This window comes from Ailuropoda melanoleuca, chromosome 1, assembly GCF_002007445.2.
Source record: "Ailuropoda melanoleuca isolate Jingjing chromosome 1, ASM200744v2, whole genome shotgun sequence".
In the NCBI taxonomy this organism is placed as follows: domain Eukaryota; kingdom Metazoa; phylum Chordata; class Mammalia; order Carnivora; family Ursidae; genus Ailuropoda; species Ailuropoda melanoleuca.
In genome coordinates, this window is record NC_048218.1 from 156,121,054 (window position 1) to 156,139,232 (window position 18,179).

At 36.4% G+C, this 18,179-nt stretch overlaps 1 protein-coding gene across 1 annotated transcript in view; it reads left to right on the plus strand.

The window, feature by feature from the left end:
• AHR (aryl hydrocarbon receptor) overlaps positions 1–14,854 on the plus strand; it is a 46,914-nt gene extending 32,060 nt beyond the window's left edge. Inside the window, exons 6-11 of the mRNA XM_034668768.1 lie at positions 128–258; positions 1,702–1,904; positions 2,630–2,739; positions 3,398–3,539; positions 8,617–9,823; positions 12,363–14,854. Of these exons, the coding sequence (XP_034524659.1) occupies positions 128–258; positions 1,702–1,904; positions 2,630–2,739; positions 3,398–3,539; positions 8,617–9,823; positions 12,363–12,506 (1,937 nt within the window). The 3' untranslated portion in view covers positions 12,507–14,854. The remainder of the gene's footprint in view (positions 1–127; positions 259–1,701; positions 1,905–2,629; positions 2,740–3,397; positions 3,540–8,616; positions 9,824–12,362) is intronic.
• Positions 14,855–18,179: the final 3,325 nt, after the last annotated feature.

The window sequence follows — 18,179 nt, forward strand, 5'->3', positions numbered from 1 at the left end:
AAATGGCTATTCTTTTTTTGTACTCAGAATAAAACCCGGTTTGGAAATTAACACAAATTTCAGCTATCCAAACACTTCATTATACAGCAAAATGACATATAAATTTATGTTGCTATTATCTCTGTAGAAGCTAATGGCCTGCCACAGGCAGTAGGCTGTTATACCCCAGACCAGCCTCCTCCAGAAAACTCTTCCCTTATGGAAAGGAGCTTTGTGTGCCGACTCAGGTGTCTGCTGGATAATTCATCTGGTTTTCTGGTAAGGCATAAGATTGTATGATTACTGACAATTGTTATTGTCAGAAAGCAAAAAAGAAAACTAAAACCATTTTCTTTGGTTAGATTTGAGTTTGGTTTTTAAAACTCCTTTATAAAATAATTTCACAATGGAAAATAAAGATTACTTTTTTTCGGATTTCTAATATCTTCCATCAGTCAAAATCTCAATCTTTTAGGATGTAATGACAAAGACCGAGTGAAATAACATAGAACCTTGTATTTTGCCTATTTTTAGGACTTTTCAATGTTTAACACAGAGAACTTTGTAGCCCTACATAGCAGCAGAATGCGTACCCTCTTTGGATTTCATCCTTGCCAGACAGAAAAATTATCATGGCCCTTTCTACATAGCTACAGTAACTGCCATCTAGAGAAGTGGTTGTACATTTGCTATTGCAGAATCTTCACGTGGTATGAGCTGCCGTTGTGTGGGTGAACACCTGAACGGGGTCGTCTGGGAGCAGTTTGAGCAGGATCCTCGCAGTGGTAGTGGTCTTTGTCTTTAAGGTAGTGCACTCCCCTGGGTACAGGAGAAGAGAACAGAAAGCATGATGCGTATTACTTTCGTGAATTACCAGGAATCTCAAATAGATGATAAAATCTTAAACAGTGCACACAGTGCTTTTTGTTGATGTGTTTATTTCTAAAGATAATTTTGCTGACTCAGAGGTAGAATTGTGCTTTGAGATGGTCTTCCTAGTACTGTTGATGAGTGAACATGTATTTCTGAGATGGAATTGGTATCACTGGGTCTTGTCTTCTTTGTGTTGCTGTCATTTACTGAGGTCAGAATCATCCCCCAGCCTGGTTAATACCCTTTTAAGCAACTAAATCGATCATGTTCACATTTAAATTATCTTTGTTTCCTCTGTCTCTAAAAGTGCCCTTTACTGTTAATAGAGTTCTTTACATGATTTCATTATTCATTGCAGCGTTTTAATTAAATTGCATTTTATCTCTATATAACAGATTACCGTGAGTTATGAAATAGTGAGCTATGGACTATAGCTTATCTGAATTTGAAAATTAATGTGTGCTTGATGACTTTATCACTGTTCATTCATTGAGGAAATATGTACCAAATGCCAAGGGCGGGGCGGGGGGTGGGGGGGTNGGGCCGGGGGGTGGGGGGGTGGGGACTATGCTTGCTAGGCGTGAATGACAGGGCTGTCGGGAGCTCAGAAAATGATGCAGGTAATTTTGTTGCGACAATTCCCTGGTCAGCCCTTTTAGGATAGTGTCCGTCCTACCTTTGGGGATAGTTGTCATGGGCTTCCTGTGGAGAAAGGCATGAAAGTAGGATTAGTCAGCCTCAGGAACTTTTATGGAATTACAACGAATAGTGGAAATGGCCACGATTAGGCCTCTTGAAATGAACAGTTTTAAAGTGTTAATTGTAATGAACCAGTTTTGGTTTTTTAAGGCAATGAATTTCCAAGGGAGGTTGAAGTATCTTCATGGACAGAACAAGAAAGGGAAAGACGGATCAATGCTTCCACCTCAGCTGGCTTTGTTTGCAATAGCGACCCCACTTCAGCCACCGTCCATCCTCGAGATCCGGACCAAAAACTTCATCTTTAGAACCAAACACAAACTAGACTTTACACCCACTGCTTGTGATGCCAAGTAAGTAAAGCGTTTGCAGTCGTATTTCATTAAATGTACATTTTGTTGCAGTAAATCTTTCTTAGCATGTAAAACAGAGTGTAGCTTATAACATTTATTATGATCTGAGCTGTTACTTCATACTCTTTCACTACAGCCTTTTAAAATAGTTTCATCAGGCTCACAGATCTGATAATTTTTTACAATAGTTGTCCCAATTTCTGTATCATAAAGGTGATTTACTTATATTAGTAATATTCAGTATCCTGATGACATTGTTGGTTTGTTTTACATCCCAAAACATACAAACTTTATTTGATTTTTAGCCCTCGAAGTGTAGTAACTTCCAGAAAATTATGAAGTAGACTGTGATATTAGCATTCATATCATATTAAAACGTATCATTGTTTTTCTTCTAATAGGGGATTTCAGACAGGTTTGAAAAACTTTGCCCCTCAAACTTGGAGTATAAGCATTCTACATTTTTATTAAAGATTTTGTTTTATCTACGTCCTCTATTCTCTTAGATTCCTCTTTAACCATGCTAATTTTCATGTTCTTTATTCAGGAGAAGAAAATCATCTAAAAACTGAAATTAATAGCCATAAACAAAAGGAAGCAGTTACATGAATGTGGTTAATTGTTTCTACCTGCTAATGTAAAATTCTGAATGTCAAGGAAAACACAGCGCAGAAAAAATAGCATATAACCAATTTCTTATTTTAACTTTTTTTTTTTTTAAACAGAGGAAAACTTGTTTTAGGCTATACTGAAGCGGAGTTGTGCATGAGAGGATCGGGATATCAGTTCATTCATGCCGCTGATATGCTTTACTGTGCTGAGTACCATATCCGGAGTAAGTTGTATTCCCTTTAAATATGCCTGAAAAATGGCATACATTCTAGTACATATTTCAGGATATTACAAAATGTGTTTAAGGCAACTATTTGAATAAACTTACACTCACTGTCATGCCATTATGATTAACCTGAATTACACACTTTATTCAGTAGGTGCTCTCCAGCTGCCACACAAGAATACAGTTTAATTACTATGAAAATGACCATTTTGCCCAGTGTTTCACTCAATTTCAATAGCATTTTTAATGGTATCACTAATTTATAAATCTGTTAATATATTTATAGATTAATACTTAATTACACAATTTTAAAGCATAAATGACAGAAATGTTCCCTTTTTAAAATGAAAATAATTTTATCTTTTTGTTTTCCCCACACTGGATACTCTCTCTATAGTTTCATGTGTTACCAGAATTTTCTGACCTAATCTTCTCTTTAACCTACTAAATATAACAAATTTAGTCTGAAATAGAAAAAAACAACTCTGAAGAACTGTTTCCATGCATTTTAATATACTGTGTTTAAAAGTTGTCCAGACATCTATCATCTTTAGTGATAAACGAAATACATCCAAAAATATGTTAGAGGGGCTTCATTTCCGATTTTCTTTAATATGTTGATTTTGGGTTTGATAATTTCTATATCTGATTCTAGTGATTAAGACTGGAGAGAGTGGCATGATAGTATTCAGACTTCTTACCAAAGACAACCGATGGGCCTGGGTTCAGTCTAATGCTCGCTTAGTGTATAAAAATGGAAGACCGGATTATATCATTGCAACTCAGAGGCCTCTAACGTAAGTACACAGACAAAATGTTTCATGTCTTCATTTTATGTTTCATAACACTTTGGTTTATAAATCCTCTTACATGAAAACTTCCAGATAAGTTCTTTGAGAATTTTCTCTGGAAGTAAAAATTGAAAAGATAGTCTGTATAGTCTGTATAGAAAGAAGGCATAGTGAAGGACATTGAGAAGACAGAACAACTAAATATATAGAATTACAGAAAGAGAATCAACAATGAAAACTCCAGGGTTTTACTCTGGTATGTGAAGGAACGATGAAAAGCCAGTGCCATCTGTAAAATAAAATAAATATAAAAGAATGCTGTGTTTAGTATATGCTTTCTAAGCAAGCAGTGGTTTTTATATATTCTTATATATATTCTGTATATGAGTGTTTTGTCAAATACCGTATTGCAAATACTTTCCCTGCTGTAGAGAGCTGATGTTTGTATGTGCCTTGAGGTTAGGATCACCATGGATATTTTCCTTTTTATGTGTATCCAGGTGACCAGTAACATTGAAAAAGCCATCTTTTCCCCGCTGCACAGTATTTTAATTAGGGGATTCTGTCTGTGGTTCTCTTTCTGGGTTCCGTGAGTCTAGTTGTCTATTTTCACACCAAGAGCATGTTGTCTTCATTACTCTATCTTTATAGTAAATCTTGATCTCTGAATGGATCACGTTTGTTGAGGGTTTTTTGTTGTTCTCCTTCAAGATTGTCCTCTCTGTTCTTTACCCTTTATATTTCCACACATATTTTAGAAATCCGTTGTCAGTTTCCACCAGAGTATCTGCTGGGATTTTGAATGGAATTACATTGAAACTATAGCTTATTTTGGGAGAATTAACATTTTTATAATATTCTTCCAACCCGTGAACATGGTGAATATGTGTATGTATCTAGGCATATGGGTACATGAGTACGTACCTGTGTCTTTGTTTCAGTAATAAGTTGTATTTTTCTTACCCGAGTCTTATATATTTTTCTTAATTTTACTTCTAGATATTTGATCTTTTGTGATAGTATTCTACATGGTATGTGTATATAGCAATTTCTAATCATTGATTTTTTTTAATAGTGGCTTGTATTCGGTGACCTTGCTAAAATCTTTTTCTCATAATTTGGATTATTCAAAATTTTCTAATACATACCATGTATGAAATTTTTTTCTTTTTAATCTTTAGACATTTATTATTTCTTAAAATTCCTTTATTGCACTGGTTAGGCCCTCAGTAAAATGTAAAAGAAATAATGATATCAGGTTTCATTTTTGTCTTCTTCCAAGCCTAAGAGGGAAACCCTTTAATATTTTACTGTCGAGTATTATGTTTGTGTATAATATATATATATATATATATATATATATATATATTATATTTGATTATTATATATATTAATTTAAAAGCTTCCCTTTCTAGTTTACTAAATATCATGAATGGGTATTGAATTTGGTCAAATTCTTCCTCTGGATTCATTGATATGATGATTTTTCTCTTTTGTGCTCTATTTTCTTTTTACTTTGTAAGATCTATAGTGATTAACAAACATTTCCTGATACTAGAAATTTGTGCCTTCTCTCTTAATATTGCTAGAAGGCCATTAATTTTTAGTGTTCTCAAGGATCCAACTTCTGCTGATTTTTCCTCTTGTAGGTTTTTTTCTACTTCATTTATGTCTGCTTATTTCCTTCCTTCTATTCTCTTTGGGTATAATTTGCTATTTTTCCAACCTTTTCTTTAAACTATTAATTGCCCTTTAAGTACAACTTCAACTACATTCCTAATGTTTTGATAAGTCTTGTTTTTTCTATTCATGATTTGTTTAGAAATATAGTGGTATGTGCTTTATACGTTGGGGATTTTCTAATCTTTTTGTTACTGAATTTTAGGCCAATTCCACTGAAGTTAGAAAACATTCTCTGAGTGATTTCAGTTCTTTGAAATTTGTGGTAGCTTATTTATGATCTAACATATGGTCAATGTTAGCAAAATATCCCATGTGCTTTCATTAAGAATATATGTTGTATTGCATATATGGTGTTCATGTATCAGTGGTCTAGTTTGTGCTGTTCACATTTTTGAGTTTCATGTTTGCTTGTTCTGTTATTAAGAGGTTATTTGTTGCATTTTCTCATTAATGAGGCAGGACATCTTTTTATATCTTTCTAGGGCATTTTCCTTCTGTGAATTTTCAGTTTATCATTTGCCTGTTTTCTACTGTGTTGTTTGGCTCTCCCTTGGTCCTCATTGGAGCTGTTTACTTAATATAGATATTAAAGTGCATATATTTATACACACACTGTATGTAGTATATATAAGAAATTATAAATATGACATTTTCTCCATGCCTTAACTTGATCTATGAATTCTTTTGCCATGCAAGATTTTTAATTTTTTTTTAAAGATTTTATTTATTTATTCGACAGAGATAGAGACAGCCAGGGAGAGAGGGAACACAAGCAGGGGGAGCAGGAGAGGAAGAAGCAGGCTCCCAGCAGAGGAGCCTGACGTGGGGCTCGATCCCACAACGCCGGGATCACGCCCTGAGCCGAAGGCAGACGCTTAACTGCTGTGCCACCCAGGCGCCCCAGATTTTTAATTTTTATGTCAGTTATGCCACTATTTTCCTTTACAGAGTCTAGATTTTTTATTTAGATACGACTCTTCCTACTCAGATTTCTAAAAATTTTTAATTAACATACAATGTTAGTTTCAGGTGTACAACATAGTGATTCAACAGTGATATACATTGGGCAATGCTCACTGTAAGTGTAGTTACCATCTGTCAGCATATAAAGTTATTACAATATTATTGACTGTATTCCCTGTGTTGTACTTTTCATCCCCATGATTTAATCCCATTCATCTACTTCACCTCACCTTCACCCCACCGCCTTTCCTCTGGCAACCACCAGTTTATTCTCTGTGTTTGAGGCTGTATGTGTTTGTGTGTATTTGTTATTTTGTTTTCTGGACTCCACACAAGTAAAATCATATATTTATCTTTCTCTCACTTATTTCACTTAGCATAATACCCTCTAGGTCCATCCATGTTTTTACAGATGGCAAGATTTCATTCTTTTATATGGCTGAGCAATATCCCATATCTTCCTTATCCTTTCACCTGTTGATGCACACTACGTTGCTTCCATAATTTGGGTGTTAGAAATAATGCTGCAGTAAACATACGGGTGCATATATCTTTTCGAATTAGTGTTTTCGTTTTCTTTGGGTAAATACCCAGCAGTGGAATTACTGAGTTGCCTGGTACTTCTGTTTTTAATCTTCTGAGGAACCTCCATACTGGTTTCCACAGTGCCTGCACTAATTTGCAGTCCCATCAACAGTGCACAAGGTTCCCTTTTCTCCACATCTTCGACACTTGTGATTTCTGGTGGTGTTGAAATGGGGATGTACTTATTGCCATTTGTTCACTGTTTTCTGAGTGTTTTTGTAGTTATTCCCTGTTCCTTGTTTTCTTGCTCTCTTCCCTTGTGATTGATATCTTTCTTTAGTGTTACACACACACACACACACACACACACACGCGGAATCCAGGTGTATCTATTACACATTTTTAGTTTGTGGCGACCTTCAGGTTCATACATAACTACACATCCTAAGTGTAGAGCAGTCTATATTACGTTGATGGTTGCTTAAGTTTGAACACGTTGTATAAGCACTGTTTTTAGTACCCCTTCCATCTTTTATGTACTTGATATCGTATTTACATCTTTTGTGATTCCCTAATTTTCTAGATAATTGATTTTATTACTTTTGTCTTTTAACAGTCATAAGGTTAAATCAATCATTTACAAATGATTGATCAACCTCTACTGTAGGTTTGTCAGTAAAATTTTTTCCTTTCGTAATTTTCTCCTGGGTATGCTCTATTCTTTTCTGCTTAAGGCACTCCCTGTAATGCTTTTTATAAGGCTCGCTTAGTAATGATGAATTCTCTTTAACTTTTGTTTGGGAAACTCGTACTCTCTTCTTCCATTCTGAGTGATAACCTTGTTGAGTAGAGTAGAGTGTTCTTGGTTGTAGGTTTTTTTCCTTTCAGCATGTTGAGTCTCTCATGATGCTCCCTTCTGGCCTGCAAAGTTTGTGCTGAGAAAGCAGCTGACAGTCTTTATGGGGTTTCGTTTGTTACGTAAGCAGCTGCTGCTACTCTTGCTGCTTTTAGTTGGGTTCGTCGTGTTTGACACTCTCTTTCCTTCCCCAGTTTAGGGAATTTTTCAGCTCTTTCTTCATGTATGTTTTCTGCTCCTTTCCCTCGCTGTCTTCTCCTACTGGGATCCCTATACTGTGAACTTTTTTGTGCTTGATGTGGTCACAGAAGTCTCATAACTTACCTCTTTTTCCCTTTTGCTGTTCAACTTGGGCGCTTTCCCTTTCCCTGTCTTCCAGATCACTGATCTGTTCTTCTGCATCTTCTAATCTGTGGCTGATCTCTCGTGTATTTTCCATTTCAGTTATTGTGTTCAACTCTTTTTCTCTGTTGAAATTCCGAGTTCGTTCTTCTCCCAAGTCCAGTGAGCGTTACTTCGAACTCTTAATCAGGTAGACTGTTTAGTTTGGTTCTGGTTTTGCCCTACTCTTTTGTTTGAAGCGTATTCTTCTGTCTTCTCATTTTTTGACTTTCTAATTGGGTAAAACAGCTGCCTCTCCCAATTGTGGAGAAATAACCTGTAGGAACATCTCCTGTGTAAGTTACATGTCTCTGGCACCTTTTGCTGAGTGACTGCTGTGGTGCTGGGCACAGAATCCTAGGTTGCTCTGCACAGGCAGCACCCTGGCCAGGATGGTTAATTCCTAAATTCTTAACAGTTTATTTGGATCTTTATTCTAGTCACAATTTATTTTTTTCTGCAGGATGTCAGGGATGTAAACTGAGTGTGGAAATAATGATTGTACTAAGTTTTGGGGCAAATTCTAAATCATCTCAATTTGTCTAAAAAATTGTATAGCACTGGTCATTAGAAAAATATAAGTCAAAACTAAGTTCATGCTCCCTGCTATCAAACTCAGTTACAATGTATTTTGCTTGCTGTTTATGATACAACTTTTTTGGTACCCAATTTTAGAGATGAAGAAGGAACAGAACATTTACGAAAGCGAAATATGAAGTTGCCTTTTATGTTTACTACTGGAGAAGCTGTGTTATATGAGATAACCAGCCCTTTTCCTCCCGTGATGGATCCCTTACCAATAAGGACTAAAAATGGTGCAAGTGGAAGAGATCCTGCTACCAAATCAACTCTAAATAAGGATTCTCTCAATCCCAGTTCCCTCCTGGCTGCCATCATGCAACAGGATGAGTCTATTTATCTCTATCCTGCCGCAAGTAGTACACCGTTTGAAAGAAATCTTTTTAGTGAATCTGTGAATGAATGCAGTAATTGGCAAAACAATATCACACCAATGGGAAGTGATAGTATCCTGAAACATGAGGAAATAGGTCATTCTCAGGAAATGAACCCAACACTCTCTGGAGGTCAATCAGGGCTCTTTCCAGACAATAGAAATAGTGAACTCTACAGCATTATGAAACAGCTAGGCATTGATTTTGAAGATATCAAACACATGCAACAGAATGAGGAATTTTTCAGAACGGACTTTTCGGCTGAGGATGACTTCAGAGATATTGACCTAACAGACGAAATCCTGACGTACGTCCAAGATTCTTTAAGTAAGCCTACCTTCGGGTGCTCCGATTACCAGCAGCAGCAGCCCGCGGCTCTGACCTCGAGCTGCATGGTACAGGAGCACCTGCAGTTAGAGCAGCAGCAGCTCCAGCAGCAGCAGCTGTGTCAGAAAATGAAGCATATGCAGGTCAATGGCATGTTTGCCAATTGGAACTCTAACCCGTCTGTGCCTTTTAGTTGCCCTCAGCAAGAAATACCACAGTATAATGTCTTTCCCGACTTACCTGGGACCAGTCAAGAGTTTCCCTACAAAGCTGAGATCGAGACAGTGCCATACACTCAGAACTTTGTTCCCTGCAATCAGTCTGTGTTACCACAACATTCCAAGGGGACACAGTTAGACTTTCCCGTAGGAAATTTTGAACCATCCCCATACCCTGCTACGAATATAGATTTTGTCACGTGTTTGCAAGTTCCTGAAAACCAAACACATGGACTAAATCCAGAGTCAACCATAATGAGTCCTCAGTCGTGTTATGCTGGGGCTGTGTCCATGTACCAGTGCCAGCCGGAGCCCCAGCCCAGCCACGTGGCTCCCGGGCCCTACAATCCCACCATGCCGGCTCCACAGGCATTTCTAAACCAGGTAAGCGTTTTATCGGACCCTGAATAAACCCTTTCAGTGGTTCTTCTCACATTATAGGTATACAAGTTATAAACTTTTTAGGTCTGTGACTCCTTTTTTGTAAGCCAGTACTTTTCTAGTATTAGTATGTTACTAATACTGATAGATCTTTTTTTACCTGAGTTGTAAAGGAGAAACAAGTCAAGGGCTGAGGCAACATGAATATGTCCATAAGTTACCAGGTGAAATTAGTGAAAAGTTTATTGTTTAGAATAGATCCTTGGGTTTCTCTCTCTCCTTTTGAATTATATGGTCCTTTAAAAATCTAGAGTTCAAAAATATATTTGCATTTTTAAAAGTAATTTCTTTAGGGGCACCTGGGTGACTCCAGCTCTTGACTGTGGCTCAGGTCATGGTCTTAGGGACATGAGATCGAGTCTGGCGTTGGGCTCCATGCTGGGTGTGGAGCCTGCTTAAGACTCTTTCTCTCCCTCTCTCCCTCCCCACTCGCCTACACTCACATCCTCTCTCTCAAAAAAAAAAAAAAAATTCAAANATTCAAAGCTCAGTTTTTTTGTATGGGTTATAGTCAGTGTAGTCGTGCTTTCTTCAAATGCCTTTGTCCTTGGTGATCCTGAATTCAGTCCTAGTTTCCTCAGTTTATCCATTGAGGTGGAATGTTTTCTTCTGGCAATTTTTTAAGAAGCCTAACTCATTGGTTTTCTCTCATGTGGTGCAAGCTGACACTGTATTTTCTTTCTATTTTTTACCTATTTTTTTTTTTAAAGCAAGCTCTATACCCAACTTGAACTCAAACCCAAGATCAAGAGTCACATACTATACTGAGCCACCCAGACACCGCTATATTTTTGTTTTTTAAATGTGTCATCAAAATCTTTTTACCAGCAACCACACTTTAAATCTAGAAGTAATCACTTAAAAAAAAAAAAGTTAATGATGATAGCTGCTCTCTATGGCTCCCTGGGAATGTATGTTTACATTCAGGCTTTCCCATTAGAAAATATTTAGTTCACTTTAAAGTATAATCAAGTAGGCTTTGGAAGAAAATCCTGATCCAAATTAAGTTCATTGGTCTCTATTTGCTGTGTATTAAAGTTCTAGATTAGCAAAAAAGATTCAAGTTCATATTTGTAATCGTTTTTTATGACATTTCTCAGACACTTGGTTTGTCTGTAGATGAGCTTTATAGTGGGAAACAGCAGTGGAAGCTTTTCCTCTGATATGTATCCAGTACATCCTCATTCCCAACACCCTCCGGTTGTCTCAGAATTTAGTTTTCAGTTACCGTCTACCTCACAACATGGCTGTGATGTGGCAGAGATAGGTAACTAGAGTAGACTGTTGACAGGTTAATCATTTAGTCTAAAATTTAGTTAATCGATCATAGTTTAAAAATGCATTACCACAAGTTCTTCATTTTCTCCCTCTACTCCGTATTCCTTCTTTATGAATAGTAAGGTAATCGGAAGTCTGTAGACCTATATATTCTCCCCAGGGAAGTGTTTTATATTTCTATTGGACAGCACTTCTTTTGACAATATATTTAAAGAGAATTGCTGACACGCATGGTGTTATGACTGACACGAGTCATGTATTCAAAGCCCAGCATTCTCTGAATAATACCAACTTCGTTTGAAGACTGCACATGGCTGCTGTTCATTGAAGACCAGATTATGTGACTTTTACTCTATATTTAATGTGCTTTGGAGGATCTTTTAAGTCTAATGTTAGTTAACATTAACTCTAACATTACGTAGGCTTTATTTGAAGCAACTGAAGGTATGATTTCAACCTATTTGGAAGTTTCCACAACTTTCACTATATACTGAAGTCCTACAGAGCTGTGTATCTGCCTTTTTTTTTTTTTCAGTAGCTTTGCAGACTAATTAGACTAATTTTTTTGTAAGAGGATGAGAGCAAGCATTTTATTTGGTAACTTAATCTGTAATTAGGACCTTTATAACAGTACTTATTAAAAGCATGCAACAAAAAATTGGTTTAGGAAATCTTACCCATCTCTGTAATATTTTAGGAATATTAAGACATCTCTATAAGAACTGACCTCTTACGGAAAAGTCCTAGGTCTGCAGTCCGGTGTATTAATTTTGAATGCAGTCAATTCATCAGTACCCAGAACTTGACTGAGATGAAATCTGGTCAAAGCAAACCTATTCATGACAGATAAATATAACTGTGATTCAGAGCTGGTACTCTTGGATCCATCAGTTCCTATCCAAACAAAAGGCAATTTGTTCATCAAATACTCTTCCAACCTTACGTAAGGAGTGCAAAATCGGAGATGAGACCAATGTATCACACATCTGTACCATCTAATGGAGAAACCAAAGGTTATAAATGCAACACATAGTATATGCCCAGTTGATCTTCACTGAATGATTTAAAATGTAGCAATGGTAAAGAATTTGCAGTTTAACAATATGCAAGGCAGATATTTTAAAAATGCATTTTAATATATCATTTATTGGCTTAAGATACTTGAAAGATCTAGTCTAATCACAATTACTATTTTTGTTCACAGTTTCAGAATGGAGGAGTTTTAAATGAAACCTATCCAGCTGAATTAAACATAAATAACACTCAGACTGCCACACATCTTCAGCCCCTTCATCACCCACCAGAAGCCAGACCTTTCCCAGATTTGACATCCAGTGGATTCCTGTAATTCCAAGCCCATTTTAAGCACCTTGGTTTTTGGATGAGTTTGCAGAAGATTACAGAATCATCAAACTGTCAGTGTTGGTCATCAGCAAGTTTACATAGAGGCATTAATGTGTGGTGTTCGCGCTGTTTTTCCAAACCAAACTTCAGTGTTTTTAAGCGTTAAAAAAATTATCAAAAATACAAAGTGTGCTGCCGCAGAGAGTGAGATTCCATCCCTATTTCACGGGATTCTGAGTACCGGAGAATATACAAGTTATTTAGGGGAACTTTAGGACACTTCTAAATCAAGATTTGTGAGGAAAAAAAATGAAATACTTTTGAGTTTTCAACTTCTGGTTTATCAATACACCAAATACAAAATTAAACTCTTATTTATAGCTTATTTATAGCTTCGGCTTTTATCTCAGATATTAAAATAAGCGGTTTGGTGCTTTTATAAAAGATAATCTCTTTCCTCCTTCATTGTTCATGTAAGTGCCTCACAATTTTTTATACCTATAACACTGTAGGATGTATATTTGATAGAAAATATACCGTTTTTTAATTAACATTCTGCGCTCAAATATTATTTGTATTTCTTAAATTCAGTCATTTTTATTATTCCAAGCATGTTTTAACTGCACTAACCCACTTTCTTCAGGAAAAGGGCAAATAATGATTGAAAAGATATTTATTATATAATCTAGTTGCTTCTAGACTCTAAATGTTGCTCTGTGCCTTATGTTGAAAAATTTTGAAAGTAAAATGTGTTTCCGAATTATTTTTTGAATGATTATCATATAAACATTAAGACCGCAGCACTAAAACATCAACAGTGTTTCAGTGACAGACATATACTACCATTTACCTTTACCTTTACTAAAATCTCCGTGATCACTGAATGTGGAGAAACCTGCTTGAAAGCAACCATGTCCATTAACTTGCAGTGAGGAGAAGTAGCTTTATTTCTAGCTCTTTAATTAATCACCCACATCAATGTGTATAAATTCTTTAAAAATTATTTTAGATCTAGAATGAGCTTTAAGGTATAGTATGTTGACTTTATAAATTTCACTTCCTAGTACAGTGGAAACTATTTTTCTCATATCTGAGGAGTGTTAAGATTGAATATAGCAATGTTTGATGCAAAGTATTGTTATGAGTGAAATGAATGGTGCATTTATAGTTTATAATGAACAAAATTATTTGTAAAATATTTTCAATCTTTCATTTAAAAAGTCTGTACCCTATATATGCACCTAATTTGGGTCTTAACATATTTTATCAGTGTGTCTTTTTAAGAAATCATACAATGAATCCAACTGCTTTTACTTTGGTATTAAGAGAACCATGAAGTTCTTTCTCTTCAAACATTATGTTGTTTATATGATATGACCTTTGTTATCAGTAAGGCAAATTAATCACCCTACTAACTTTACCGTCCTCAGGTGATTTTTAAAAAATAGCCTTTTATTTAAATGTGACATCTGAAGGGCAGACACAGATTGCATGTATTATATGAAAACATGATGGAATCTCAAACTGAGATGTAGTATTAAAATATTTTTCACTTTTTTTTCGTAAATGTATATAAAAGTGGCTTCAGACAAAATATGTCAGTTATATGCATTTTCAGTCAAAATTTTCAATCTGTAGAATCAATTTAAATGTTGAAAAAAATTTTATCTAAAACATTTCATAATTTGTTTTCAGCATGAGATATCACTGAAGATTTACAGCAGGGTCTGTATTAATATTCCATTTTTTACATTTAAGCCTTTCATTAAAAGTCTTCATGTAACCATTTTTGTTAGTCTTTTCCACGTTATTGGGTGAATTATTTAGCAGAAAAATAGGCTTATTTTAAATTGTGACTAGGATGACAGTTATGCACTTATACAGTTACAAAATTTTAAAGCAATATTGTATATTTTTATCTATATAAAATAACTAAAATGTATCTAAGAATAATAAAATCACATTAAACCAAATACACATTTGTCTAAGTGCCAAACAAAGGCTGCGCTGTGTGTACCTGCCCTAACGAGGGATTCGTTTTTACTTGATGCGCACTTCTGAGGATATGGATGTGTCTACTTTGAATTCTTCCTATACCAGGTTGTTCTTACAGTATCTGAAGATTTACCAGTGTTCCAGTGTATTAGGAAGCTGTCAATCATTACTGCACACCAACTAGTGTTTCTCAGTATTACCAAATTTTAGGTAGATGTTTTCATGGCTTTTCTCTTTTCTTCAAAATGTTACTGCTTACCTATACCATGCATACGTTTTTGTTTAAAATATGATTTATAACATCCTTATCAAACAAAATTGTATACAACATATGGTAATAAAATAATCACTAAATATAAATAATATGTTTTAATGTAAATTCTTTCTGGTCCATATAGAGGAAATAAGCATGTTTAGTATAGTATTAGAAGTATGTTAGATGAAGACAATCTACAGTATTTAAGAATACACTAAATAATTTATAAACATATAAAGTTCTTCCCCTGGATATTTTAGCCTTTACCTGAATTTATATTTTTTTATAAAAACACTCTTCAAGTAACTTCATAGGTTGAAGTGCTTCTGAAATAGAATGTTCTTTTAAATTTTGTGTTAGATGTAGTTGTGTTAATATCTCACATTTTAAAATTCCATTTTAATGTTTTAAGACTATTTGACAAATTTTTTAAACAACTCATCATATTTTGTGCTTAGATTAGAATAAGTATGGCTCAAGCCTATATCCTCTAACAGATACAAATGATATGATAAGCCTTTGGCATTAAATTCCTGACTATTAAAACATTCACCAAGAATTCTTCAGTTAGTATTTGAAGAAAAAATCCTGAGAAAAATGAAGTTTTCATTCTGCCAACATTTTTTTTGTTTTTTACATTAGTCTTATGTCCAGCCTTTATAATTATTAGGAATTTTTGTCAACATCTCAATACATAAACCTAACAAGTTAGTATCATACTTCTGAACATTTTAGAAAGACTGACTCTTTTACCTAAGAGTTACATAAAATACTGAGTTTTAACCATTTGACCTGAAAACATCCAGTACAAATCCAGATAATCATATTTCTGATCTTTGCTTTCACTCAAATGGCTTCTGTTAGCAGGAATGACTTCAACTTGCCCCCTTTCACGGAGCCTACCAGACACTGACCCAGCAGTGTTAGCTACTCACGGGACTGGGTAAATACCTCGCTAATTTTCCCCCCAGTGTCTGCAGAGGACCTTGCTGGCAGTTTTACTAACACAATTGAAATCATCGAAAACCCTAACACATCCTCCAGGTGTCCGCACCTTCAGCTCAACCGTACCACTGTCCTTGATCTCTGAGGCTCGCCTCCAGGATGCGAGGAGAGGTTCCCCCAACTCCAAGATGAACGCCCTTCCGTTCCAAGTCTTGTGCACAAAGCAGCTACATCTCCCCGGCAGGTCTTGGCTCCCCCTCTCTATAAACTTCTCTGGGTGTAGATTCTCCCTCTGTCCTGGAAAAACCTCACTTGACCCTGCCACCTTTTCTTATTAAATTCCGTACCTCCTTTCTCTAAAACAATTTTCGATCTCCTGAAGTTTGGTTTTATTTTCCACCCTTCTATTACACTGCTTTGTGGAAGTTCACTTAATTCCCTCCTGCTATAAGCTGATTTGCTGTGGCCCAGGAGCCAAACTGAACCCTCAATGAACTTTTTTCCTCCCTTCATTTCCATGATATTAATTCTCCTGCAACCTCCTATCTATCACTCCTTCTCTTTCCTTTGTTCCCTACTCCCCCCGCTTTCCATCTGGCAACAGCCTTAGTTCTTACCATTTGTGATTTTTTTTTTCTCTATATACTGTTCCTTTGGAAGCACATCCATTCTGCAACCCCTGCCTTTATGAATTGCTTCAAAATCTGTTATCTCACCTCTAAAAAGGGGGGTGAGATAAAAAGACACCCCATTACTGATTAACATTTGTGGAACATCCTCTCCCTCTGAAAACATAGCAAAGCTAAGCACACAGACCCTGGAGTCATTCCTGGCTTTCCACATGTATGATACGAATCGCTGGGAAGGTTTGTTACTCTGAGTCAGACTTTCTACAGAATAAGAGTAATGGTAACATCTGCCTCACTGGATTGTTGGAGGATTCAATAAATAATTTATGTAAAAATACTTAGCTCCCAATGGCCAAAAGTGGAACAACTTGAGCAACAAAATAAAGAATAGCACTGGATTAAAACCCAAAGAATAAACATCCATGAGTCCATCCTCATATATATGTGATTAAATACACAAATAAGTGAGCAAGAGGGGGTAAATCTTCCTCACGAAGAAGCCCAGATATTTGTAGATACTATACTTTCCAATCAATGGCGTTTAATACCTGCTCCTCCGGAGTAGGGGCTAAACTCAGCAACTTGCTCCCCAAGAACAGAGTAGAAAAAGCGGGGAGAACAATGAGTTTACGTTCTAGAAATCTGGCCAGCACTGCTTTCCGCTAGTGATGGAGGTTGACGTCACCAATGGTAAGTCATAGTAGCCTGTTCTCCCTAAACGATGCTATGACAGGCACACCTCCGCTCTATGGTATCTTCAGAAACACAAAATCCCAGTCTAATTGTGAGAGAATATCAGACAAAATGCAAGCTGAGAGACATTCCACTCCTTGGAGTATTCTTTAAAATGTAAAGGTCAAGAAAAGAAGAGACGGAGACCGTGGCACAGACCAAAGGAGACTAAGGAGGCACGGCGACTAAATACGGGACGTGGCGCCTGGGACTGCAGCCTGCCACAGCAAAAGGACACAGCCGCAAACAAGGCTCCAACTGCACAAAAGGCAACAACTGCAGAAATCCCAATAAAGTTGAACAGTGGCACACAACTGTGAACTAATTTCCTAGTTTCACCAATGTCCCGTAGCTGCGGGAGACATTGGTGTTAGAGGAACCTGATTGAAGGGAATAAAAGAATCCCAGATTTTTGCATCTCCAACGTGAATCTAAAATTATTCCAAAACGCTTGATTTAAAAATCATTTTCCTATTTAAAAAAAGAAAACCACATAGTTTATTGATTGCCACATAGTAAGTACTCAATAAATACCTGCCACTCCTCTTTCCCTGTGAGAGCTCAACCAGCTCCTCTCAGTCGGAGGTAAATCCTGCACATGGTACGATCCTTATTCTGTTTACTGACGAGATGATGAACGCCTTGGTTTTTAGTCTCCAGTGTTCCTTTCCACTTTTACCTCCTGACAGCAGCCTTATCAATGATCTTTCTAGCCTTATTTCTGTAACTCCCACACATCAACTGTAATAGTCCACTTGTCCATTCCAGGCGAGCACAGCCACGACTCAGACTTGGAGCATTTGTAAATGCCTTCCCTCTGTGATCTTGAAATTTCCCTTTTTTAATCACTCTGTCTTCTCTCCTTTCCCAATCCTGTTTTCTTTAACTAGCCCTTGCCTCTCTAGTGCTCTCCAGACCCCAGAGGGCATATTATATTATGCTTTTTCAGTCCATCAGCCTGGACCTCACTATCAGGATTTCAGCAATGCTGCTGCTTGTATCCTGGAATTGCTCACTTCCTTATTGGTCACGGCCACTCCAATCCAGAGCCCTGGCCAAAACACCTTCTTTTCCTAGTAAGCTGGAAAAAGTGACAAAACTTGAATTGTCCTCACCACAA